Genomic DNA, 27,752 nt, shown 5'->3' with positions numbered 1-27,752 from the left:
GAGGTTCCAGAGGATTGGAGGATTGCAGATGGGATTCCTTTATTCAAGAAAGAACTGATAGCCCAGGAAATTATAGACCAGTGATCTAACCTCAGTGGTTGGTAAGTTGATGGAGAAGATCCTGAGAGACAGGATTTATGAACATTTGGAGAGGTATAATATGATTAAGAATAGTCAGCATGGCTTTGTCAAAGGCAGATCATGCCTTACGAGCCTGACTGAATTTTTTGAAAATGTGACTAAACACATTGACGAAAGAAGAGTGATAGATGTGGTTTATATGGACTTCAGCAAGGCGTTCGATAAGGCCCCCCATACAAGGCTTATTGAGAAAGTGAGGGGGCATGGGATCCAAGGGGACATTGCTTTGTGGATTCAGAACTGGCTTGCCCACAGAAGGCAGACAGTGTTGTAGATGGGTCTTTTTCTACATGGAGGTCGGTCACCAGTGGAGTGCCCCAGGGATCTGTTCTGGGACCCTTGCTGTTTGTGATTTTTATAAATGACCTGGATGAGGAAGTGGAGGGATGGGTTGGTAAGTTTGCCAATGACACAAAGGTTGGAGGTGTTGTGGATAGTTTGGAGGGATGTCAGAAGTTGCAGCGAGACATTGACAGATGCAAGACTGGGTGGAGAAGTGGCAGATGGACTTCAACCCAGATAAGTGTGAAATGGTTCATTTTGGCAGGTCAAAACATTGACAGGCCCATAAAACATTAGACAGGGGTCGTGGGTGGAGAGGGGGACTGGTGGTGTTGAGATGGCGGCGTGGACTCGTTGGGCTGAAGGGCCTGTTTCCCGGGCTGATTTTGTTCTTTGTTCCTTGTTCAAATAGGATGGCAGAATATAATATTAATGGTAGGACTCTTGACAGTGTGAAAGATCAGAAGGATCTTGGAGTCCGAGTTCATAGGATGCTCAAAGCAGCTGCACAGGTTGAAGCTGTGGTTAAGGAGGTGTATGGTGTACTGGCCTTCATCAATCGAGGAACTGAGTTTAGGAGTCGGGAGATAATGTTGCAGCTATACAGGAACCAGGTCAGACCCCACTTGGAGTACTGTGCTCAGTTCTGGTCGCCTCATTACAGGAAGGATGTGGAAGCCATAGAAAGGGTGCAGAGGAGATTTACAAGGATGTTGCCTGGATTGGGGAGCATGCCTTGTGAGGATAGGTTGAGGGAGCTCAGCCTTTTCTCCCTGGAGAGACGAAGGATGAGGGGTGACCTGATAGAGGTGTATAAGATGTTGAGAGGTATTGATTGAGTGGATTCTCAGAGGCTTTTTCCCAGGGCTGAAATGGTTACCACAAGAGGACACAGGTTTAGGGTGCTGGGGAGTAGGTACAGAGGAGATGTCAGGGGTAAGTTTTTCACTCAGAGTGGTGGGTGCGTGAAATGGGCTGCCAGCAACAGTGGTGGAGGCGGATTCGATAGGGTCTTTTAAGAGACTTTTAGATAAGTACATGGAACTTAAGATAGAGGGTTATAGGTAAGCTTAATAATCTCTAAGGTAGGGACATTGTTTAAATGGTGAAAAATTACAACATGCTACAGTGCAGAGGGACCTGGGAGTCCTTGTGCATGAATCACAAAAACCCAGTCTGCAGGTGATCAAGAAGGCGAATGGAATGTTGGCCTTTATAGCGAGGGGGACAGAATATAAACGTAGGGAGGTCTTGCTGCAACTGTACAGGGCACTGGTGAGGCCGCAACTGAAGTACGGTGTGCAGTTTTGGTCCCCTTATTTGCGAAAGGATATATTGGCTTTGGAGGGGGTGCAGAGAAGGGTCACCCGGCTGATAGCAGAGATGAGGGGGTTAGCTTATGAAGAGAGATTGAGTAGACTGGGCCTGTCTGCATTGGAATTTGGAAGGCTGAGGGGGGGGGGATCTTACAATATAAGATAATAATAGATCATATAAGATAATGAAGGGGCTAGACAGGGTAGAAGCAGAACGATTATTTCCACTTAGAAAGGAAACAAGAACTAAAGGGCACAGCCTCAAGATAAGGGGGAGTCAATTTAGAACAGAGTTGAGGAGGAACTTCTTCTCTCAGAGGGTAGTGAATCTTTGGAATTCTCTGCCCATTGAAGCAGTGGAGGCTACCTTGTTAAATGTGTTTAAGTCACAGATAGATAGATTTTTAACCAATAAGGGAATTAAGGGTTATGGGGAGCAGGCAGGTAAATGGAACAGAACCCACTATCAGATCAGCCATGATCTTATTGAATGGCGGGGCAGGCTCGAGGGGCTAGATGGCCTACTCCTGCTCCTATTTCTTATGTTCTTCTGTTCTTATGACATGTTCGGCACAACTTTGTGGGCCAAAGGGCCTGTATTGTGCTGTACATAGAACATAGAACGTGGAACACTACAGCACAAAGAGGCCCTTCGGCCCACAAGTTGTGCCGATCATATCCATACCTACCAGGCCTATCTATAACTCTCAATCCCATTTAATCCCATGTACTCATCCAGAAGTCTCTTAAAAGACCCCAGCGAGTTTGCCTCCACCACCACCAATGGCAGCCGATTCCATTCACTCACCACCCTCTGAGTGAAAAATTTACCCCTAACATCTCCTCTGTACCTACTCTCCAGCACCTTAAACCTGTGTCCTCTCATAGCGACCATTTCAGCCCTGGGAAATAGCCTCCGAAAATCCACCCTATCTATTCCTCTCAACATTTTATAAACCTCTATCAGGTCGCCTCTCAACCTTCGTCTCTCCAGGGAGAAGAGTCCCAGCTCTCTCAACCTATCTTCATAAGGCATGCCTCCCAATCCAGACAACATCCTTGTAAATCTCCTCTATACCCTCTCAATAGCTTCCACATCCTTCCTGTAGTGAGGTGACCAGAACTGTGCACATTACTCCAAGTGGAGTCTGACAAGGGTCTTATAAAGTTGCAGCATTACCGCCTGACTCCTAAACTCAATCCCTCGATTAATGAAGGCTAGCACACCATACGCCTTCTCCTGCGAGGCCGATTTAAGAGTCCTATGGACCCAGACCCCAAGGTCCTTCTGATCCTCTACACTGCTAAGAGTCCTACCCTTGATACTGTACTCCTTCATCCCATTGGACCTGTTGTTTTTCTAAGTGTTGGGAACCCTGGATAACAAAAGATATTATGAAGCTTGTCAAAAAGAAAAGGGAAGCATTCATAGAATCCTATAGTGCAGAAGGAGGCCATTCAGCCCATCAACTCTGCACCAACCACAATCCCACCCAGGCCCAATCCCCATAACCCCAAGCATTTATCCTAGCTAGTCTCCCTGAAACTAAGGTGCAATTTAATACTGTCAACCCATCTGTCCCGCACATCTTTTGGACTATTGGAAAAAACTGGAGCACCCGGAGGAAACCCACGCAACCATGGGGAGGCATGCAGTCTCCACAAAGATCCCAAGCTGAGAATTGAACCCACATCCCTAGTGCTGTGAGGCAGCAGTGTTAACCACTGTGCTACCATGCTGCATCTTACATTCTATACAGGACAGATAATCATTCCAGCTCTCATGCAAGATGCCTAATAGAGAATTGTTCCTCTCATCAACTTTTCTTTTGAAGTCTGAAACTATGTAAAGCAATGATTCTATAACGATGTTAGTGGAAACTGGTTATATTCGGTGTGGCTCAGACATCTCCAAGCTTGGCTTCCCGTTTGTAAGGTCTATAAGGCTTAGAACAGATGAAGCCCTTGAAGAATATAAAGAATGTTGGAAGGAACTTAAGGGAGGAGTCAGGAGGGCTAAAAGGGGTCATGAAAAATCCTTGGCAAACAAGATTATGGAAAATCTTAAGGCATTTTGTACTTATGTAAAGAGTAAGAAGTTAGCTAGGGAAGGAGTTGGTCCACTCAAAGATAGTGGAGGGAATCTATGCAAGGAACCAGAGAAAATGGGTGAGATACTAAATTAATACTTTGTCTCAGTATTCATCAAAGAGAGGGACTTGATGGACGAGGAGCATAAGGTAGGGCGTGTAGATATTCTGGGTCATGTCGATATCCAAAAGGAGGAGGTATTGGTCATCTTAAAAAGCATTAAAGTAGATAAGCCCCCAGAGCCTGATGGGATCTACCCCAGAATACTGAGAGAGGCAAGGGCGGAAATTGCTAGGGTCTTGACAGAAATCCTTATTGGCTACAGGTGAAGTTCCAGATGACTGGAGGATGGCCAATGTTGTTCCATTGTTTAAGAAGGGCAGCAGGGATAATCCAGGAAATTACAGGCCAGTGAACTTTATGTCAGTGGTAGGGAAATTATTGGGAAAGATTCTAAGGGACAGCATTTACTCACATTTAGGAACAAATGGACTTATTAGTGATAGGCAGCATGGTTTTGCAAAGGAGAGGTCATGCCTTACTAACTTGACCGTGTTTTTCAAGGAAATGACGAAGATGTTAGATGAGGGAAGGCAGTGGATGTTGTATACACAGACTTCAGTAAAATGTTTGACAAGGTACATCATGATAGATTGGTACAAAAGGTGAAGTCACGCCGTATCAGAGGAGAACTGGCAAGATGGATACAAAACTGGCTTGGGCATAAAAGACAGACAGTAGTAGTAGAGGGATGCTTTTCTGAATGGCAAGCTGTGACTAGTGGTTTTCATGATGTGACGAAGAGGCAGTCCCCTCGAAAGCTTGTGAGTATTATCAAATAAATCGGTTGGACTAAAAACTGGTGTTGTCAGACTTTTTACTAGTGGTTTTCCACAGGGATACTGGGACCTTTGTTGTTTGTAGTATATATATAAATGGTTTGGAGGAAAATGTAGCTAGTCTGATTAGTAAGTTTGCAGACGACACAAAAATTGGTGGAGTTGTGGATAGTGAGGATGATTGTCAGAGAATACAGCAAGATGTAGACAAATACATGAATAGGATGGGAATGGAAGAGTAAAGACTCTAAGTGCATACAGTTTAGCTTTCGACAGGCGTCATGAGGCTTGGAGGGCCGAAGGGCCGGTTGCTGGGCTGCACTAAAGAACTAATTCTTTGTTCTTTGAGAGAGCATGAGAGAGAGAGAGAGAGAAAGGGAGAGAGAGAGTGAGAGAGAAAGAGAGAGAGAGAGAAAGAGAGAGGGAGGGAGAAAGAGAGAAAGAGAGAGACAGAGAAAGAATGTGTGAGTGAATGAATGAGTGAATGGAAGAGAGAGTTGTGTGAGATAGAGAGAGAGAGAAAGAGTATTAGAGGCACAGTGAGAGAGACAGTGAGAGAGATAGGAAGAGACAGGGAAGGGGGAAAGAGATAAAAAAGAGAATGAGTGAGAAAAATGGAGAGACTGAAGACAGAGAGAGTGAGTGAGTGGGAGAGGGAGTGAGTGTGAGAGAGAATGAGTATGAGGGAGAGAGAGAATAAGGAAGAGTAAAGACTAAGAGAGAGAGAGGGAGAAAGAGAGTGAGAGGAAGAGAGTGAGAGAAACGGAGACAAAGGGAGACAGAGAAAGGGAGACAGAGAAAGGGAGACAGAGAAAGAGTGAACAGTGTGTGAGAAAGACAGAGAAAGAGCGAGAGTGAGAGAATGTGAGTGTGAGGTGTAGAGAGAGAGAGACAGAGGGAGAGTGAAAGAGAGGAGAGAGAGGGACAGAGAAAAAGGGGGAGGGAGAGAGAAAGACAGAAAGAAAGAGAGTGAGAGACAGGGGCAGGGATGAAGGTGAGGGCAGTTGGAGGCCACCCTCACACCTCTTCCTCTACACCCTGCTCCCCCCATACCCCTCCAGCCATACCAACCACCCTCCCACTTACCAGTGCCTTTTTTTTCCTCTTTCTTCATGCGTTTGAGCCGTTTGAGCATTCCCCTCAGGTCGGTGATCCCATACTGGAACGCTATCTTCTCATACTGGGAGGGGGGCGCATTCTGCAGGATTTCCCAAACATCAATCTTAGGCCCTTCATCCACCTTGACATCCCTGTGGGAATGTGGGGAATAATCACGTTCGTCTGGAGTTCCAACTGAGAGAGCGAGGGAGAGGGAGGGAGAGCGAGGGGGGAGGGAGAGCGAGGGAAGGAGAGGGGATAGAGAACGAGAGGGATAGAGAGCGAGAGAGGATTGCGAGCGAGGGGGGACAGAAGAGAGAGCAGTGGAGGGAACTGAGAGCAAGAGACGGAACAGAAAGTGAGGGGGAAGGAGACAGAGTGAGGGGAAGGGAGTTAGACTGAGGGAAGGAGGCAGAGTGAGGGGAAGGGAGAGCAAGGGAGAGGGAGACAGAGTCAGGGAAGAGGCAGAGGGAAGGGGGAGAGAGAGCGAAAGGTGGAGGGAGAATGAGGGGAGGGAGGGAGTGCAAGTGGGTAGGGAGGCAGAGTGAAGGGTAGGGAGGCAGAGCCGGGAGGAGGGAGAGCAAAGTGGGGATGGAGAGTGAGGGAGGGAGGGAAAGCAAGGAGGTTCGTGAGAGAGGGGGTGAGTGAGGGGGGGGAGTGAGGGGGAAGGGAGAACAAGGGGGCGAGGAGAGCGAGGGGAGGGAAAAAGTGAGGAGAGGGAGTGCGAGGAGTGAGGGAGAACAAGGAGAGAGGGAGAGTGAGGGGAGAGGGAGAGCGAGGGGAGAGGGAGGGAAAGCGAGGGGAGAGGGAGAGCGAGGGGAGGAGGGTGAGCGAGGGGAGAGAGGGGGAGAGGGGAGAGAGAGGGAAAGAAAGGGGAGAGAGAGGGAGAATGGGGGAGGTAGGAGGAAAAGCGAGGGAGAGGGAGAGGTAGCGAGGAGGATGGAGTGCTAGCAAGGGGGGAGGGAAAAGGAGCCCAGGAGGAGGGAGAGCACTAGGGGAAGAGAGTGCGAGTGGGGACAGAGAGTGAGGAGGGAGCGAGACTGAGGCAGGGAGGGAGAGCAAGGGAAGAGGGAGAGAGAGGAGAAAAGGAGGGTAAACAAGAGCAGAGAGGGAGAGCGAGGGGAGAGGAAGGGAAAGTGATGGGAGAGGCAAGGTGAATGAGGGAGGTAGGGGAAGAGTGAGTGGGAGGGAGAAATAGCAAGGGGGGAGGGAAAGGGAGCGCGAGGGGTGAGTAGAGCATTGGGGGAAGGGAGTGCGAGCAGGGAGGGAGACCGAGGAGAGAGGGAGAGTGAGAGGGGAGGGAGAGCGAGGGGGAAAGGGAGAGTGAGGGGGAAAGGGTTATACGCAAGGGGGGAAGCAGAGCGTGGGGGAAGGGAGGCAGAGTGAGGGGGAAGGGAGGGAGAGAGTGAAGGGGGAGGGAGAGAAAACAAGGGTGGAGGAAAGGACAGCAAGGGGAAGGGAAAGCGAGCGGGGAGGGGAGAGAGAACAAGGCAGGGAAGGGAGGGAGAATGGGGGGGGAAAGAGAGAGAACGAGGGGGAGGGATGGACCGAGGGAGAGGGAGGGGGAAGGGAGAGTAAGGAGGAAGGAGAGGGAGGGAGAGTGAGGGACAGGAAGGCAGTGTGAGGGGGAGGAAGAGCAAGGGGGAAGAGAGAGCGAGGGGGAAGAGAGAGCAAGAGCGGAGGGAGGGATAACGAGGAGAAGGAGGCAGAGTGAGGGGGTAGGAGAGTGAGGGAGGAGGGAGAGCGAGGTGGGAGTTAGAGAGAGGGAGAGGGAGAGTAAGGGGAAGGGAGAGTGAGGGTGGAGAAAGAATGAGGAGGGAGGGATTGCGAGAGGGGGAAGGAGAGCGAAGAGAGGGAGCGAGAGTGAGGGGGAGGAGAGGAAGGGGGAGGGAGAGCGAGGGGGGAGAGTGAGCGAGGGGCAGGAAGGCAGTGCGAGGGGAAAGGGAGAGCAAGGAGAGGGAAGAAGAGAGAGGGGGAGAGGAGCGATGGGGAGGAAGAGTAAGAAGAATGGAGAATGAGGGGGAAGACCATGGGAGAGGGAGAGTGGGGGGGAGGGAGAGCGAGGGGGGGAGGGAGAGCGAGGGGGGGAGGGGGAGCGAGGGGGGGAGAGGGAGAGTGGGGGGGAGGGAGAGCGAGGGGGGGAGGGAGAGCGAGGGGGGGAGGGAGAGCGAGGGGGGGAGGGGGAGTGAGTGGGGAGGGAGAGCGAGGGGGGGAGGGAGAGCGAGGGGGGGAGGGAGAGCGAGGGGGGGAGGGGGAGTGAGTGGGGAGGGAGAGCGAGGGGGGGAGGGGGAGTGAGTGGGGAGGGAGAGCGAGGGGGGGAGGGAGAGCGAGGGGGGGAGGGAGAGCGAGGGGGGGAGGGGGAGTGAGTGGGGAGGGAGAGCGAGGGGGGAGGGGGAGTGAGTGGGGGAGAGCAAGGGGGTTGGGAGAGAGGGCAAAGGGGGAGGGAGAGAGAGAGGGAGGGGGAGGGGGAGATCGATAAGGAAGGTGACTGAGGGGAAGAGAGAGACAGTGAGGGGTGAGTGAGACAGACAGTGAGGGAGGTGGGAGAAACAGCGAGGGTTAGGGCCAGGAGAAAGGGGGTGTAGGAACAGTGAGGGGGAAGGGAGAGCGAGGGGGTGAGAGAGCGAGAGCAAGGGGGGTAGAGAGTGAGAGCAAGGGGGGTAGAGAGTGAGGGGGAGAGAGATGGGGTGGTGCAAGGAGGGGGTGGGTGATAAATTGCTGGCCATATCTGGGCTCACCATTCCCATCAATCAGCAGTTTGGATTTCCCGGTTGCTGTGTCTGATGCTGATGGCGACGTTGCCACAGCGTTTATCAATGGGAGAAATGGCCACCCTGCTAGTCTCCGGCCGCAGGTCACTGAGGAGCCTCCACCCTGTTCCTGTGGCCGAGCCGGTGATGTATGCTAACGTGGTTGGTGTGTTAGTCCCAGAAAGGGCTGCCTGATGTGACGGCCATAGACATGGGGGCGGGGGGGGGGTGGGGGGGTGGGGAGGTTGACCCTTGTTGGTGCTGGTGTGGGTTATACAGGCTTCACTCACTCACATACTGCAAAGTAGTGAGTGTACAGGCCGTATAGACAGCTATGGTCCTGTGGTAAGTTTGCGCTCTTTTCATCCCTGGTTTTGTTTGCTGGCTGAAGGAGATGACTGATGTTCCAGTGCAATACTGAGCTCATCATAACAAGATATGTAGTCAGTCAGTGAATCTCCAAGCTAGTAAGACCAGCTGATGGTTTTGTGTGCTGTGTTGTTGATTCTGATCACAGGCAGAAACACAACATAACGATAAACAATAAGCACTGATGGTGAGGCCGGAGGCTGACACTGCATCTCTCTTTGCAACCAATCTTCTGCTTGGACAAAAAGGGCAGTATCATCATCACACAGGAGATCTCTGATCGGGACATGCCACTTGGATTCCAGACTGGAGAAGTTAGGACCTGTGAGTGTGGAGGTTGTGGAAGTTCACTTGTTCTACACCAGCACAGGCCAGAAGAATCCAGGAAGGGGTGGGGGGTTCTGATTCTGGCCTTTTCACCACATTCTTCATCAGAAAACTGTCCAAGGTTAAGTCTAAAATGATTGGTGCCCTGGGGTGTTATCCTGGAGGTATACACATGTGCCTGTCTGTGTACTTGTGCACACAAGTTTGAGTATGAGTATGTGTGTCACTGTGTGTATAAGATGCATGTTCCGATGTGTCCAATTGATTTGACTGGGCTGAGTCTGAGGCTGTAGGTCCACTGTTCATCCAGTGACGGATACCCCTTCACATTCCCACTCCCAGTGACAGATACCCCTTCACAATCCCACTCCCAGTGATGGATACCCCTTCACATTCCCACTCTCAGTGATGGATAGCCCTTCACACTCCCATTCCTATTCCCAGTGACGGATACCCCTTCACATTCCCACTCTCAGTGATGGATACCCCTTCACACTCCCATTCCTATTCCCAGTGACGGATACCCCTTCACATTCCCACTCCCAGTGATGGATACCCCTTCACATTCCCATTCCCAGTGATGGATACCCCTTCACATTCCCATTCCCAGTGATGGATACCCCTTCACATTCCCATTCCCAGTGACGGATACCCCTTCACATTCCCATTCCCAGTGACAGATACCCCTTCACATTCCCACTCCCAGTGATGGATACCCCTTCACATTCCCATTCCCAGTGACGGATACCCCTTCACATTCCCACTCCCAGTGACGGATACCCCTTCACATTCCCATTCCCAGTGATGGATACCCCTTCACATTCCCACTCCCAGTGATGGATACCCCTTCACATTCCCAATCCCAGTGACAGATATCCCTTCACATTCCCACTCCCAGTGACGGATATCCCTTCACATTCCCAATCCCAGTGACAGATATCCCTTCACATTCCCACTCTCAGTGATGGATACCCCTTCACATTCCCAATCCCAGTGATGGATACCCCTTCACATTCCCAATCCCAGTGACGGATACCCCGTCACATTCCCATTCTCAGTGACGGATACCCCTTCACATTCCCACTCCCAGTGATGGATATCCCTTCACATTCCCATTCCCAGTGACAGATACCCCTTCACATTCCCACTCTCAGTGACGGATACCCCTTCACATTCCCAATCCCAGTGACGGATACCCCTTCACATTCCCACTCCCAGTGACAGATACCCCTTCACATTCCCATTCTCAGTGACGGATACCTCTTCACATTCCCATTCCCAATGACGGATACCCCTTCACATTCCCAATCCCAGTGATGGATACCCCTTCACATTCCCACTCTCAGTGACAGATACCACTTCACATTCCCATTCCCAATGACGGATACCCCTTCACATTCCCATTCCCAGTGACAGATACCCCTTCACATTCCCATTCCCAGTGAATTATATCCCTCCATTTCCTTGACTACCCACATGTTGTAATTCACAGGTAGTATTGTGCTTTACTGCTGCACTGTGTAAGTGGCAGGGTTAGAATGAGGTTGTTTCCTTACCCTCTGATGGATAAGGAAATCCAGGCAGCCATTGCGACAGGAATTGTGGAACAGCACAGTGTCAAAGAGCAGGAGCAAACATGCAATCGGTTTCCAGGAATAAAACAAAAACAGTTCATTAGCTTCTGAGCGAAAATAATTAAACAGCAACACAGCCTCTCTGATCTAGGTATTAATACACCTCAGCCAGTACCTGTGGATAAGGATTTCCACAATACAAGCTGATGATCCAGTTAGTTTTTGCACTCTCTCAGTTACACACATTCCCCTCCACAACTGAGTACACTGCAGTAAATCATTCTAGATTATTCCGCACAGTGCGAGAGAACTTATTTTAGAATTTTGCACTGTCACTGGGTAGATTACCTCAGTCACTGGGTAGGTCACCCAGTGCTGAATGGATTATCCCAGTGTATGGTAATATGGCAATATTGCTTTATAATCCCAATATTGGATGGTTTTCCCAATATGAAGAGGAATATCCCAATGTTTATTGCATTGATTAGTCCAGTGTTGGATAGGTTTTTTTTTCATTCATTTATGGGAAGTGGGTGTAGCTGGCTGGCCAGCATTTATTGCCCTTGAACTGAGTGTCTCTGCTGTTTCAGAGGGAATTTAAGAGAGAATCACATTGCAGTGGGTCTGGAGTCACATGGAGGCCAGACCAGGCAAGAACGGCAGATTTCCTTCCCTAAGGGACATTAGTGACCAGATGGGTTTTTACGACAATTGACAATAGTTTCATGGTCATCATTAAATCCAGAAGTTTTATTCAATTGAGCTTCACCAAGTGCTGTGGTGGGATTCAAATCCCAGGACCCTAAGTATTACCCTGAGTCTCTGGACCATGAGTCCAGTGACAATACCACTGCACCAGTACTTCCCAGTACTAAAATAAATATCCCTGAGTTGAATAAATTATCCACGTTCTGCAGCATTGGATAGAGTGTCTCAATGCTGATGGAATTCTTTATCCCAATGTTGGGTCAATTATTCCAAATTTGGGTGCTTTATTATTAGAGTTGATGATTATCTCAGCTTTGGTGTGAGTGAGCCAGTGTTGGGGGAGGGCAGTGCGCCAGCATTGTGGGGGGAAGCAGTGGGCCAGCTTCAGGGAGAGGGCAGTGGGCCAGCGTTGGGGGGGTATAGTAGGCCAGCATGGGAAGTGGGGGGGGGGCAATGGGCAAGCGTCAGGGGGGCAGTTTCTTCAATCTTACCTCTTTTTCAGTAAAGCACTGAAGTCCAGTTCTCCAGCTTCCTCACCTCCCTCTGTGCTACTGTGAAGAGATGAATCAGAGTAGTGAGTAGGCAGTCCGCTGCTGGGGAACAATTACTCCAGGAATATGGAGTAAATCTCCCAAACACACATTGTCCAATCATTGTTAATAGTGGCTTTGAATGAAGAGAATTTGATAAGAGCTGACATAATCTTTTGGATCATTCAAACCAGTCACACCCAAAAAACATTGCTCATGTCTCACTCTGCAATTAGATTCAGGATGGATTCAATTGCTAAATTTTAGAGGGATTCTGCTAGGCTGTTCCTTATCAATTATGTATCTACAATAATTCACAAACAGAGTAAAACTCTGTCTGTCTTGTCAATATCAAACTCTCATAGGGCAGATACAGCATGGGGTTAGATACAGAATAAAGCTCCCCTAGAATGTCCCCATCAAACTCCCAGAACTGATGCATTCATGGGGTTAGATACAGAGTAATGCTCCCTCTACTCCGTTCCTTTGTCTCACTGAGGGAGTGAACATGATATCTCCACGTTGTTGCATAGTTTTGGGTGGATTTCCCCTTGTTAAACTCACCAATCAGCATTTTAACAGTCTGAACTCTACAGAGTAAAGTTCCCTCTACACTGTCTCCAATTAAAACACTCCCAGGGCAATTACAATATGAGGTTAGATACAGAGTAAAGCTGCTTTTTATTTCACTCTGGTGCTCATCACAGCTGTGAGAATTTGGCTCCCTCCCCATATATCAGAGATCACTGATTGGTGGCTGGTGTTAGTGTGTTAATCCCATCTCTCTCTGCGATGTAAGTGATTCTTGTTTGTAATGAGTTGAGAATGCTAATGGTTTCTCTCCAATAGAGTAGACCAGCCGTTGGTGCTGTCAGGATGCCCACGTTGCTGGCAGTGCTGCTATCTATTGTACCTTCCTGTTGTTGTGAGCAGTTGGTACCCTCTTGTCTGTCTTAGGCCTGGAGGGTCCTGCTGCAACACATCACAACCCAGTTTTCCAAGATCTCTGTTAGCGGTGTCATCCTGAACACCGGAGCCGAGCCCTTTCATCCTCTCTCAGTTCCATCCATATTCTGCTCATCTCACACATTCACACTTAGCCAACACAACATACCTCTTCAGTATGCCTCCATCAACATTGCTGATTGGCTAGGAGGGTTCACTACTGAAACAGACCAATGAGATGGCAGTGGCAGTATGTGTGTATCCATGCTAAGACAGTGAAAATGGACTCAACTACAGAGTGGTAAAAGTTGGCATGTAGGAGAGTGCGTGACAGGGTGGAGAGGGGGAGACAGGAGAGAGGGAGTGGGGGGTGGAGAAAGGGGAGAGGGGAGAGGGAGAAGGGGTAGTGGAGAAAGGGGAGAGGGGAAAGGGGAGAGGGGAAAGGGGAGAGGGTGAATCCTGGCAAAGTGAGATTGAAAGGGGGCAATGTGAGGACAGAGGGGAGAGTTTGGTTGGGGGAAAGGGTTCATGAGATGTGTGATGGGAGTGGAGTGCAGAGGTGTGGTGGGCATGTGTGTGTTTGTGTTTGGGGGCGTGTAAGGGGTGTGAAGGTGTGTGTGCGTGTGCATGTGCATGTGGGTGTGCCACGGGTGTGTGTGTGTTTGTGTGTGTGGCTGTGAAAGTGTGTGTGGGGGAGGGTTGGAGGTGTGGATGGGGGTTGAGGATGGGTGGGGGGTGTTTGTGTGTTGGGTGTGTGTCTGTGGGGATGTGCAGGTAGGTGTGAGGATGGGTGTGTGTGGGGGTTGGGTTGGGGGTGTGGTGTGCAGTGGGTCACACTGTGATAGCATACACAGTTCAGCCTCCTCCAGAATTGCCCCCACAAGGTGACTGTAACAGTCTAAATGGGAGAGATTCTGGGATTGCTCTTCAGTCAGCTCCCTGATCCAGATTCTTAAAGGAGCCACCACCTTGCTCACCAGCAGGAAGTCCCCATGCTTATTTGTGTCTTTTCCATGTTTATCATTGGCCAATGAGGGGACTGGGGAGCTCCCACCGTGGCTGAAGTCCCTTTAAGAGTTGGATTGAGCGCTGCTGCAAGTGTTACTACCTGATACAGGACCCCATCCTCTTCCGAGATCCCACTGCTGCCAGGCTCCTAGGTGATGGTTTGAAGGACAGGTTAGCGATCAAACAGATCGCAGCTACAAACCCAAACACAGTCTGAACATTTTTACACATTTTACTTGCTGTAGTTTACATTTCAAACTCATTTAATTGACTGAATTCAAGTGGAAACACTGAAGAATAGGCCAATGAAGCTGAGGGAAGATGGGGAAAGAGGGGAAAGCTGCAGTTTTAATTAGAATCATAGAGTCACAGAGGTTTACAGAATGGAAACAGGCCCTTCAGCCCAACTTGCCCATGCTGCCCAGTCTCTTCAGCACTAAACGAGTCCCAGTCACCCGCATTTGGCCCATATCCCTCTATACCCATCTTACCTGTGTAACTGTCTAAATGCTTTCTAAATGACAAATTTGTACCCACTTCTACCACTATCTCTGGCAGCTTGTTCCAGATACTCACCACCCTCTGTTGCCCCTCCGGACCCTCTGTATCTCTCCCCTCTCACCTTAAACCTATGCCCTCTACACTCCTCTGCTTTTGGGAAAAGATGTTGACTTTCTGGTTGATCTATGTCCCTCATTATTTTATAGACCTCTATAAGATCACCCCTCAGCCTCCTACGCTCCAGGGAAAGAGTCCCAGTCTATCCAGCCTCTCTTTACAACTCAAACCATCAAATCCTAGTAGCATTCTAGTAAATCTTTTCTGCACTCATCCCAGTTTAATAATACCCTTTCTATAATAGGGTGACCAGAATTGTACACAGTATGACCACAGTGTGGCCTTACCAATATCTTGTACAACTTCAACAAGATGGCCCAACTCCTGTGTCCAATGTTCTGACCAATAAAACCAAGCATGCTGAATGCTTTCTTCGCTACCCTGCCCACCTGTGACTCCACTTTCAAGGAGCTATGAACCCTAGGTCTCTTTGTTCTATAACTCTCCCCAACATTAAATCTGCCCTACCATTAACTGAGCAGGTCCCACGCTGGTTTGAGCTACCAAAAAGCATCAAATTGCATTTATCTAAATTAAACTCCATCTGCCATTTATCAGCCCACTGGCCCAATTGATCAAGACCACGTTGCAATCCTAGATAACCTTCTTTATTGTTCACTATGCCACCAATCTTGGTGTCGTCTGGAAACTCATTAACCATGCCTCCTAAATTCCTATCCAAAGCATTAATATAAATGACAAATAACGGTGGACCCAGCATCAACCCCTGAGACACACTGCTGGTCACTGGCCTCCAGTTTGAAAAACAATTCTCTACAACCATCGTGTCTTTTGTCATCATGTCAAATTTGTATCCAGTTGGCTACCTCACCCTGATTCCCGTGAGATTTAACCTTATGTAACAACCTACATGTGGTACCTTATCAAAGGCCTTGCTAAAGTCCATGTAGACAACATGGACTGCATTGCTCTCATCTACCTTCTTGGTTACCCCTTCAAAAAACGCAATCAAATTCATGAGACATGACTTTCCACTCACAAAGCCATGCTGACTGTTCCTAATCAGTCCTTGTCTCTCTAAATACCTGTGGATGCTCTCTCTGAAAATATCTTCTAACAACTTACCCACGACAGATGTGAGGCTCACCGACCTGTAGTTCCCAGGTTTTTCCCCTGTAGCCCGTTTTAAATAAAGGCACGACATTTGCCACCATCCAATCTTCAGGCACTCACCTGTGGTTGTCAATGATTCAAATATCTCTGCTAGGGGACCTGCAACTTCCTCCCTAGCCTCCCAAAATACCTCGGCATACATTTCATCAGGTCCTGGGGAATTATATACCTTGCTGCGCTTTAAGACTTCCAACACTTCCTTCTCTGTAATATGTACACTCCTCAAGTCATCACTATCTATTTCCCCAAAATGTACTTATTTTCCCTAACATCCATGCCTTTCTCAATAGTAAGTATTGAAGAGAAGTATTCATTTAGGATTTCACCCATTCCTTGTGGATCCGCACATAGATGACCTTGCTGATTCTTAAGAGGCCTTATTCTCTCTCTAGTTACTCTTTTGCTCTTGATGTATTTATAGAAGCTCTTTGGATTCTCTTTTGCCTAACGTGTCTCATTTTTGCCCTTCTGATTTCTCTCTTAAGTCTACTCTGCCATCTTCTACACTCTTCAATGGATTCACTTGATCCCAGCTATTATGCATGTCATATGCCTCCTTTTTCTTCTTGGCCAGGGCTTCAATATCCCAAGTCATCCAGGGTTTCCTACTTCTGCTATCCTTGCCCTTCACTCTAAAAGGAATGTGCTTACCCTGAGCCCTGGTTAACACGCTTTTGAAAGCCTCTTACTTACCAGATGTCCCTTAGAATATTCTGACATTTTGGCCAATTGGTTGTCTCAGTGCCTACCATGTTGGATCAGCACCCCCAAGCAGCCCAAATGGGACGGCCTACATGTAACTTAGCAACCATGTAGGGATGAGACCCATCCCAAGGCCCCAACTGCATATTCCTGAGTATGTCAAAGACTGACTAAGGAATCAAGTGTGGAACGATGGTTAGCACTGCTGCGTCTCAGCACTGGGGACCTAAGTTTAATTCCAATCTTGGGCGTGTGTCTGTGTGGGGTTTGCACATTCTCCCCATGTCTGCATGGGTTTCCTCCAGGTGGTCCAGTTCCCCCCCACACTCCAAAGATGTGCAAGTTATGTGGATTGGCCAGGGTTATGAGGGTGGGGGGATGCTCTTTTGGAGAGTTGGTGCAAACCCAGCAGGCCAAATGACCTTCTTCTGTACTGTGTGGATTATATGGTGTCACAAGCATACAGGCAAGAGTGGCCTCTATGAAAGTGGTTTTCCCTCAGGATGTGTCATCAACGGCCCTGACTTTTCTTTTTGGTGTTCCTGGGGATAAAGTATTGCTGTAGGGTTTAGCTAAGTCAAGGATTGGACATTACAACACATTTCACATCTCAAATTGCAAGAATCACTTACGTGCGTCTGAACTGAGACAGAATGTCCACTTCCTCATGGACTGGGACCTCTGGGATTAGAACAGGGCAGAGTTAGCAGTATTTACACAAGTATATAACACACTATCCTAATCAGCATCACCCCTCTGCTCACTCACCTACTTTTGGCCCAGATTGATTTTAAAAATCTCCCTCATCTCTGACCCCTCCCAGACCAACAATCCTCCACGATATCTGCACTCCTCCAATTCTGCTCTGGGTCACATACAGAACTGGTTCAAGGGGCTGGACGGCCTACTCCTGTTCATATAGAATCATAGAGTCTCTACAATGCAGAAGGAGGCCATTTGGCCCATTGGATTTGGACTGAGGCTTCACCAGCGCATCTTACTCAGGCCCTATCCCCAAAACCCCACATACTTACCTCATCAATCCCTTTAACTTACACACCTTTGAACTGTGGGAGGGAACCAGAGCACTTGAAGAAAACCCACGCAGACACGGGGAAAAAGTGCAAACTTCACACAGTGACCCGAGGCTGGAATTAAACCTGTGTCCCTGGTGCTTTTTGCCTCCTCCAGCAAGATGCCATCACCAAACATCATGCCTCTCCCCTTTCCAAAGAGACTGTCCATTTCTCTAACATCCCTCCCCTTCATAACTCTCTAATACAATATCCGTCCTCTAGCCTCATTCTTTCTTCCTACTGACCAAGTCCTCAAACACACTGACCAGGTGAAATAGCAGGATTCCCTCTATCTCCTTCAATGGTGTTACTATAGTCACTGCTCACACTGAGCTCTTCTCCACACTGACAGTGGTGCTGTCACAGATCGCAGAGGATGAGGGTTTAGTCCCAGAGTACGTATCTCAGCTTACACCTTGCGGCTAGTCTAATCTCATTCCTCAGACAGCTGAACGAACAGCCGCTCATCTTCCTGAGACATGTCACAGCCTTCTGGACTCAAAACTTGACTTTAACAACTCCAGGGCAAAACTTCAAACTCCATTTTTCAGGAGAGCAGATGCTGGTTCTGTATTTCCCATTCATACCTTCCCTGGACTCACTTTATCTTTCTTTCCATGTCCCATTGCCATTTCACCTTTCCCTTGCTCGATCATCTATTTTCCTCTTTAACCTTCTAAAGGTTAAGGGTGGCCCGGTGACACAGTGGTTAGCATTGTTGCCTCAAAGCGGCACGGCTCTGGGTTCAGTTCACGATTTGGGTCACTGTCTATGTGGAGTTTCCCTGTGGGCTTCCTCGGGGTGCCCCAGTTCCCTTCCATAGTCCAAAGACATGCAGGTTAGATAGATTAGCCATGGTAAATGCACATGGTATGGGAATAAGGCAGGGGATCTGGGTAAGATGTTCATTCAGAGGGTTGGTGCAGACTTGATGGGCCCAATAGCCTCTTTCTGCACTGTAGGGATTCTATGGATATATTGTTGTGGCTATTATGGGATGCTGAGTGCTCAGGCACCCATTGGAGAGTAGTTTATCAGACAGATTGCACTTACCATGAACACTCAACTCAAAGTTGCAGCAATCAAACTTATCCTTATCACTGACTTCACATCGATAGCCTCCAGCATCGTTTGACTTTGCCTGGATGATGTGCATCTCAAAGGTGTAAACCTGTGGAAGCAGAGCAGGGAGGTAGCAATGTTAGAACTGGTCTCCTTAAAGATACATCAACAGATTTCACAAGCCTCATTATGGTCTATAGTGGGGAATGACATCTGTTCACTATTGGCTGTTGGGGAGAGTGCCATAGAATCCCTACAATACAGAAGGAGGCCATTCAGCCCATCAAGTCTATACCAACCACAATCCCACCCAGGCCTTATTCCCGTAACCCCACAGATTTACCCTGCTAATCCCCTGACACAGTAAAAAGTCTGACAACACCAGGTTTTAGTCCAACCTATTTATTTGATAATATACTCACAAGCTTTCGGGGTTAGCCCCTTCGTCAGGTGAATGGAGAGTTCTGGCCTCAGACAGAGCATATAAAGCACAGACAGTTTAGAGATTACTGATTAGAATGCGAATCTTTACACCTAACCTGCTGTTCAAGACCTGAAGTGGCTGATAATGTGAGTGGAAGGAGCACTGATCACAGTTTAAAGAGATGTGTATTGTCTCCAGACAGTACAGTAAGTGAGGTTTTGCAAACCCAGGCAAGTCACGGGGGTTACAGATAGTGCGACATGAACCCAAGATCCCTGCTGAAGAACAAGAACCCAATCCCCTGACACTCAGGGGTAATTTAGTATGGCCAATCAACCTAACCCACACACCTTTGGACTGTGGGAGGAAACCCACACAGACACAGAGAGAATGTGCAAAATCCATTCAGATGGGGACCCAAGCTGGGAATTGAAGCTGGGTCCTTGGCACAGTGGCAGCAGTGCTAACTACTGCACCATCATGATGCTGTTCACTATTGGCCTTGGGGGAATGGCGTGGGGGATGCTGCCTATTGGTCACCTTGGTGTTCCGATCGTATGTCTCCTTCAGTTGTAGGTGAGCTCCAGTTTTACTGGCCAGGTCCATCCATTTGCCTTTGAACCATCTGACATTGGGTTTCCTCAGGATGTTGGTACCTTGAACACGGCTTGTGAAGGTGATGTCAGACCCTTTGGAAAAACAATGTACACAGCCAGAGAGAGAGGTAGTCAGCGAGAAACAGTCATCAGAGACAGCGAGGGGGAATAAAGTGGGGTGAGAGAAGGGGAGGAGCGTGGGGGGTGAGGGGTGAGAGAAGAAGCAGGGCAAGAGGGTGAAGGGAGGGGTGAACCGGGGCTGAGTGAGGGGAGGGGTGAGGTGAGGTGATGGGAAGAGCGAGGTGGGCAAGGGGGTGTCGAGGGGGAGGGATGCAAGAGGCGAGGGGAGTGAAGGGCAGGGAAGTCAGGGAGGTGGGTGACGAGAGGGGGTGAAGAGGTGAGGGGGATGGGGAAGGTGGGGGTGAGAGAGGGTGGTGTGCCGCAGGGAGGATGGAAGGTGAGGGGAGGGTAGAGGAAGGGTGGAGTATTTTGAGGGGGATTTTGAAAGGGATCTTTGAGGGAAATCTCGGAGGTGGGGGGGGCTAATGGGAGGGATTCTCTATCGTCCCCTTTCCCAGTGGGTATTCCTTACCGACCATCACTGTCCCAGACTGTGGTTTCTCCAGGAAGAGAATAGGAACATCTTGGGAAGGCGTTCCCTCACTCCCACTCTTTAAAACTGTCCCATTGCCGGTGTCAGCCATATCCTTTTCTGTGCTGGAAGTTGCCAGAGCCTCCACTGTGCTCTGGACTTCTGGAAGCTTCTCTCCACTGGGGTCTCCTGGTGCTGCCGGAACATTCTGCGTGCTGGAGGCTAGGGATATTAAGAGAGGTACACCTCGGTGTTACAGTGTCAGTCTGGATTCAGTCACTCAGCATTAGGGAGCGAAGGGTAAGAGTCTCAGTGAGACAAGCTGCACTCGCTGCCTGTCATTTTTCACAACCATTCAGAAAATGTTAACCATCATCCCATGGAAGCAGAATAGTGCTCAGCATAAATATACTGGTTGTTAAGGTTGTTAAGGTTGTAAGATAAGGTAGTTAGGAAGGCATACGGTGTCTTGGCGTTTATTGGTAGGGGGATTGAATTTAGGAGTCGCAGCGTCATGTTGCAACTGTACACAACTCTGGTGCGGCCGCACTTGGAGTACTGTGTGCAGTTCTGGTCCCCACATTACAGGAAGGATGTGGAGGCTTTGGAGAGGGTGCAGAGGAGGTTTACCAGGATGTTGCCTGGTATGGAGGGGAGGTCCTATGAGGAGAGACTGAGGGATTTGGGGTTGTTTTCGCTGGAAAGAAGGTGGCTAAGAGGGGACCTTATTGAAACATATAAGATGATTAGAGGTTTAGATAGGGTGGATAGTGATAGCCTTTTTCCTCGGATGGAGAAAGCTAGCACGAGGGGGCATGGCTTTAAATTAAGGGGGGGTAGTTATAGGACGGATGTCAGGGGCAGGTTCTTTACCCAGAGGGTGGTGAGGGACTGGAATGCCCTGCCTGCTGCAGTTGTAAATGCGCCTAGTTTGGGGGCGTTTAAGAGATCTGTGGATAGGTTTATGGATGAAAAGGGATTGGTTTAGGTTAGAGGGTCATTGTTTTTTAACTGGTCGGCGCAACATCGTGGGCCGAAGGGCCTGTTCTGCGCTGTAGTGTTCTATGTTCTACTGGGTCAGTGTGTGAGGGAGAATCTGTGAGTGTGAAATCTGAATGTGTGAGAAAGAATGTGAGTGTGAGAGAGAAACAGAACGTGGATGACCGAAAGAGTGATAGCATGAGTGTGAAAGAGAAAAAGAATATGAGTGAATGAGAGAGAGACTGTGAGAGAGAGAATGCGAGCATGAGAGAAAACGTGAACATGAAAGAGAGAATGTGAGTGTGTGAGAGAGAGGGAGAATGTAAGTGTGAGAGAGTGTGAAAGAGAGAAAATGTGAGTATGAAAGAGAGAGACTGTGGGTGAGAGAGGAGAATGTGAGTGTGCGAGAGAAGGAGAATGTGAGTGTGCAAGAGAGGGAGAATGTGAGTGTGCAAGAGAGGGAGAATGTGAGTGTGCGAGAGAGGGAGAATGTGAGTGTGCGAGAGAGGGAGAATGTGAGTGTGCGAGAGAGGGAGAATGTGAGTGTGCGAGAGAGGGAGAATGTGAGTGTGAGAGAGAGGGAGAATGTGAGTGTGAGAGAGAGGGAGAATGTGAGTGTGAGAGAGAGGGAGAATGTGAGTGTGCGAGAGAGGGAGAATGTGAGTGTGCAAGAGAGGGAGAATGTGAGTGTGCGAGAGAGGGAGAATGTGAGTGTGCGAGAGAGGGAGAATGTGAGTGTGCGAGAGAGGGAGAATGTGAGTGTGCGAGAGAGGGAGAATGTGAGTGTGCGAGAGAGGGAGAATGTGAGTGTGAGAGAGAGGGAGAATGTGAGTGTGAGAGAGAGGGAGAATGTGAGTGTGAGAGAGAGGGAGAATGTGAGTGTGAGAGAGAGGGAGAATGTGAGTGTGCGAGAGAGGGAGAATGTGAGTGTGAGAGAGAGGGAAAATGTGAGTGTGAGAGAGAGGGAGAATGTGAGTGTGAGAGAGAGGGAGAATGTGAGTGTGAGAGAGAGGGAGAATGTGAGTGTGAGAGAGAGGGAGAATGTGAGTGTGAGAGAGAGGGAGAATGTGAGTGTGAGAGAGAGGGAGAATGTGAGTGTGAGAGAGAGGGAGAATGTGAGTGTGAGAGAGAGGGAGAATGTGAGTGTGAGAGAGAGGGAGAATGTGAGTGTGAGAGAGAGGGAGAATGTGAGTGTGAGAGAGAGGGAGAATGTGAGTGTGTGAGAGAGAATATGGATGTGAGAGAGGGAGAAGGTGAGTGTGAGAGAGAGAGGGAATTTGAGTGCAAGAGAGAAAGAGAATGTGAGTATGAAAGAGAGAGAAAGTGAGTGCGAAAGAGAGAGATTGTGAGTGTGTGAGAGAGAAACAATGTGACTGAGAGATAATGTGAGTGTGAGGGAGGGAGAGCATGTGAATGTGAGAGAGAAAAAAAGAAAGTGATTGTGAAAGAGAGAGATAATGTGCGTGAGAGAGAGAACGTGGGTGTGAGAGAGAGTGAATGTGAGTGTGAAACAGTGAGAATGCAAGTATGAGTGAGAGTGAGAATGTGAGCATGGGAGAGTGGGAAAATGTGAGTGTGAGAGAGGGAGCGAATGTGAGTGTGAATGTGAGTACGAAAGAGACAGAATGCAAATGCAAAAGAGAGAGAGAATCTGAGCGTGAGAGAGAGATAATGTGAGTGTGTGTGTGTGTGAGAGAATGTGGATTAGAGAGAGGGAGAACGTGAGTGTGAGACAGGTGGACAATGTTTATGAGACAGAGAGAGTGTGTGAGAGAGAGAATGTGAGTGTGAGGGAGAGAATGAAAGTGTCAGAGTGAGAGAGAGAGAATGTGAGTGTGAGAGAATGAGAGACAGAGAATGAGAGTGTGTGAGAGAGAGAAAGAAAATGTGAGTGTGAAAGACAGAGAGAGAGCGTGAGAATGAAAGAGGGAGAAAATGTGAGTATGAGAGTGAGAGAGAGAATGAGAGTGTGAGAAAGAGAGAGAATGTTAGTGTGAGCGTGAGAGAAAACGTGAGTGTGAAAGAGAGGGATAATGTGTGAGAGAAAGAACATGAGTGTGAAAGGGAGAGTGAATGTGTGAGAGAGAGAAATGTGAGAGAAAAGAGAGAACGTGAGTGTGAAAGAGAGAGAGAACGTGAATGTGAAAAAGAGAATGAATGTGTGTGAGAGAGAGAGAGAATGTGGGTGAGAGGTAGGGAGGTGACGTGAGTGTGAAAGAGGGAGAGCATGTGGATTGCGAGAGTCAGAGAGAATATGAATATGACAGAGAGGGAATGTGAGTGTGAGAGTGAGAGACAATGTGACCATGAGAGAAAGAGAATGTGACCATGAGAGGGAGAGAATGTCACCGTGAGAGGGAGAGAATGTGAATATGAGAGAGAGAGAGAGAGAATGTGAGTGTGAAAGAGAGGGGGAATGTGAGTGTGAGAGAGAGGCAATGTGACCGTGAGAGAGAGAGAATGTGACCGTGAGAGAGAGAGAGAATGAGAGTGCAAAAGAGAGAGAGAATGTGAATGTGAAAGAGAGTGAGTATGACTGATAAGAGAATGTAAGTGAGAGAGAGAAGGACAATGTGAGTGTGAGAGAGGACAATGTGAGTGTGAGAGAGAGGACAATGTGAGTGTGAGAGAGAGGACAATGTGTGTGTGAGAGAGAGAAAGAATGTGTCTGTGTGAGAGAGAAAGAATGTGTGCGTGTGAGAGATGGAGAATGAGTGTGAGAGGGAGGGCAAATGAGAGTATAAGAGACTGTGAATGTGAGTGTGAGAGAGAATGTGAGTGCAAAAGAGAGAGAGAGACAATGTGAGTGTGAGAGACAAGAGAATATGAGCGTGAGAATATGAGTGTGAGAGAATGTGTGTGTGTTGGACAGAGGGTCTGTGAGTATGAAAGAGACAGAGAATGTTTGTGTGGGAGAGAGAGAATGTGTGAGAGAGAGGGAATGTGAGTGTGAAGGAGAATTAGAATGTGAATGTGAGAGAGACGGTGAATGTGAGTGTGAGAGAGACGGTGAATGTGAGTGTGAGAGAGACGGTGAATGTGAGTGTGAGAGAGACGGTGAATGTGAGTGTGAGAGAGACGGTGAATGTGAGTGGAATGCAAGAGAGAGAGAATGTGAGTGCAAAAGAGAGAAAGAGAATGTGAGTGTGAGAGACAAGAAAATATAAATGAGAGAGAGAAGGAGAATGTGAGTGTGAGAGAGGACAATGTGAGTGTGAGAGAGAGGACAATATGTGTGTGAGAGAGAGGACAATGTGTGTGTGAGAGGGAGAGAATGTGAGTGTGTGAGACAGCGAGAATGAGAGTGTGAGAGAGAGAGAAAGATTGTGAATGTGAAGGAGAGAGAAAATGTTAGCGTGTGAGGGGGGGAAAAATGAGTGTGAGAGAGAGAGTGAATGTGTGTGAGAGAGAGTATTTGAGTGAGTGAGAAAGTGAATGTGAACGTGAGAGGGAGAGAGAATGTGAGTGTGAGAGAGAGAATGTGAGTGTGAAAGAGAAAGAGAACGTTTTCATGAGAGAGAGAGAATGTGTGTGACAGAGAGAATGTAAGTGTGAAAGAGAGAGAGCATGAGTGTTAAAGACAGAGAGAACGTGAGTGAGAAGGGATGAAAGTGTGAGAGATAGAATGTGAGTGTGAGAGAGGGGGAGAATGCGTGTGAAACAGAGAGAGAGAATGTGTGTGTGTGAGAGAGAAAATGTTTGTGAGAAAGAAAGCTGGAATGTGAGTTGAAAGAGAGAGAAACTGTGAGTGTGAAGGAGAAAGAGAACATGAGTGTGAATGGGTGAGAGAGAAATAGAATGTGAGGGAATTGCTGCCTGAAGCAGGCTGAGTCAGAAACATTTGTAGCATTTCAGAAGTATGTTGATATTCACTTGCTCTGCCATAATTGCCAGGGCTATGGGCCAAGCTGATGTTGGATAGTGGTTGGCATTGCTGCCTCACAGTGCCAGGAACCCAGGTTCAATTCCAATCTTGAGTGATATGTGTGTGGAGTTCACACATTCTCCCCATGTCTGTATGCATTTCCGTTGGGTGCTCTAGTTTCCTCCCACAGTCCAAAGATATGTAGGGTAGGTGGACTGACCATGGGAAAAGGGTGTGTGACTGCACATAGGTAGGATGTTCTTTTGGAGAGTTGGTGCAAGATCGATGGGTTGAATGGCCTCATTGTGCACTGTATGAATTGAATGGATTTAAATAGTAGGGTCAGTTTGGAGCTGGATTTATAAAGAGAGTTCTGATCTCCTAGGAGCTGGCCTTGCCGACATCTTTTAAATCTCCACTCCAGAACATTTTGTGTGTGGGTGAATCGCACTGACCCTTCCAACAGGACTCTCATTGGCCTTCCCACTGGGGGCAATTCAGAAATGTTTTGGGAGAATTCCACCCATTATCCGGACTGCTCTGATGTTGGATGCCCCACCACGGCTGCTCGTGAGAACAAAGAATGTGGCGCTCTGCCAAATCTCCACTCACTGCAATGGAGAACCCAGCCACAACTGAGGTTAGAGAATCCTGGCAGTGTTCCCACTCGTGGAAGAATCTAGAACTGCACGTATAGAATTGTGACTAGTGAATCTAATCAGGAATTCAGGAAAAACTGAATTACCCAGAGAGTACAGAGAATGTGTAAGTCACACCCACACTGAGGCAATAGCATAAGTGTTTGTTATCTCCAAACCACCTCGAACCCCTCGAGTAGATTCCTGTCTGTAACTCACTCCCTGGCATTGTTACTCTATATATAAACCACCAGAATCCTTTAGATTCCAGTCTGTGATCCCCTTCAGGATAATTATTAATCTATATATAGACAACCCGAACCCCTCAATTAAACTCCAGTCTGTAATTCACTCCTGCGTATTTGTTATTGTAGATATAGATCCCCTGACTTCCTTAATTAGATTCCAGACTGTAACTCACACCCAGGTATCTGGTATTCTACAGATAAACCACCCCGAACACCTCAATTAGATTACAGTTTGGAACTCTAAACTTGTTCTATATGTAAACTATCCCAAGTTATTCTCATTTAAATTACAGTTTGCAATTGACCCGGGTTTCTGTTGTACTATGCATAAATCTCCCCGAACACCTCGATCAGATTCCAGACTGTAACTCACTCCTGTGTGTCTGTTATTCTATATATAAACCACAAGAACCCTCAGTTAGATTCCAGTCTGTAACTCACTCCTGGGTATCTGTTATTCTATATAAACCTCAAGAATCTTCAATTAAATTCCGGTCTGTAACTCACTCCTGGGTATCTGTTATTCTATAATGTAAACCTCACGGATCCTTGATTAGATTTCACTCTGCAACATACTCCTGGGTATTTGTTATTCTGAATTTGTTCCTCAGTTTGGAAGTCCAGTTGTGTGTATATATTTCTCTGTTTCATCGTATATGGAGGAAGGGTTACGGTAGAAGTGGACAGCTCCATTGCTTGTGAGACATTGTTGTCTCTGTCTGAAGCTCTGTTTTCAGTGTGTGTGAGACCAGTGAAGGAACCTGCAGTGGATGTTCTGATTTGATGAAAATTCAGACTTTTAGGAACCTCTTGCCACCCAACCCCCCAACCCCCCCACTTCTTCTGACCACTTATTTATGCAGCCCTCTGCCCTGCACTGCCGCTGCCACCACCCACACCCGCACACACATGCTATTAATGGTCCTTGTTTGAAATATGAATAACTGGAAGTTTCACAATAACAATTTACACATTGTTCACTCACCCCACAACCTATCAGGAAACATTCACCGATTGTCCAAACAGAGCTCATGTTGGAATGATACAAAGCAGGAGCCTGACTTCCCTTCCTGGTAATTCATATACATACCTATGAATCTCCAAACTCCATCACCCAGATTTGCTGCCAAATGCTGGTGTACGGTCAGAAAAATGCAATTACGTCATTGGGAGCATGCTACTGAGAGGCAGCTATCCATTATTTAAAAACCCCTCTCATAACTTGTCCTGCTACCTTCAAAGGTTTGTGTATGAATACTGTCTCTCTGTTCCTGAACAGCCTATCAAATTGGATGAGTCAGTTCATATAGCCTCGACTCAATTTTCCAACCAAACCTTATGCATCTCTGCATTACATTTCATCTGCAATGTGTCTGCCCATTTTACCAATCTGACAATGACATGTTACTATCCTTCCTTTATGGTTTAGTCCATTTCCAATGTTGATGCCATCTGTACACTTTTAAATGGTTCTCTGTATACTCAGTAGATGAATATATGTATTATAGAGACCCTGAGGTAGTTTGCATCAGTCTGAAAAACTCATTCCTCCCCCTCTCCAGTAAACCAATATCATATCCACACTGACAGCATCACCCTCATCTCGCTGGCTACGGTTTGATAGAGTAAAACCCAAGTCCATATACATGTCATCAATCTCACAGCCCTCATCAAATGTCTCATTTTATTAAATACCTATCAACTTTGTCAGGTACAATTTGCCTTTAACATTTCAACGAGGTTTGTCTGTGAGGGATAGGGGCTGATCAAACTGTCCAACAATTTTGTCCAGTATTTTATTTTCCAAAGGTATCTACACTGACTCGCCTGTGGTTACT

General features: G+C 47.9%; 1 protein-coding gene across 1 annotated transcript in view; it reads right to left on the bottom strand.

Moving 5' to 3' along the window:
- LOC145343969 (myosin-binding protein C, cardiac-type-like) overlaps positions 1-20,388 on the bottom strand; it is a 65,924-nt gene extending 45,536 nt beyond the window's left edge. The window contains exons 1-6 of the mRNA XM_080190553.1: positions 20,183-20,388; positions 19,535-19,683; positions 18,562-18,679; positions 17,065-17,113; positions 11,987-12,043; positions 5,756-5,919 (exon numbers count right to left, since the gene is read on the bottom strand). Coding sequence (XP_080046679.1) covers positions 5,756-5,919; positions 11,987-12,043; positions 17,065-17,113; positions 18,562-18,679; positions 19,535-19,683; positions 20,183-20,294 — 649 coding nt within the window. The 5' untranslated portion in view covers positions 20,295-20,388. The remainder of the gene's footprint in view (positions 1-5,755; positions 5,920-11,986; positions 12,044-17,064; positions 17,114-18,561; positions 18,680-19,534; positions 19,684-20,182) is intronic.
- Positions 20,389-27,752: the final 7,364 nt, after the last annotated feature.

The sequence above is a fragment of the Carcharhinus amblyrhynchos genome, chromosome 6 (genome assembly GCF_965287045.1).
Source record: "Carcharhinus amblyrhynchos chromosome 6, sCarAmb.v2.hapA, whole genome shotgun sequence".
In the NCBI taxonomy this organism is placed as follows: domain Eukaryota; kingdom Metazoa; phylum Chordata; class Chondrichthyes; order Carcharhiniformes; family Carcharhinidae; genus Carcharhinus; species Carcharhinus amblyrhynchos.
The sequence above is the reverse complement of the archived record's forward strand: the minus strand, read 5'-3'. Positions and strand labels throughout refer to the sequence as shown.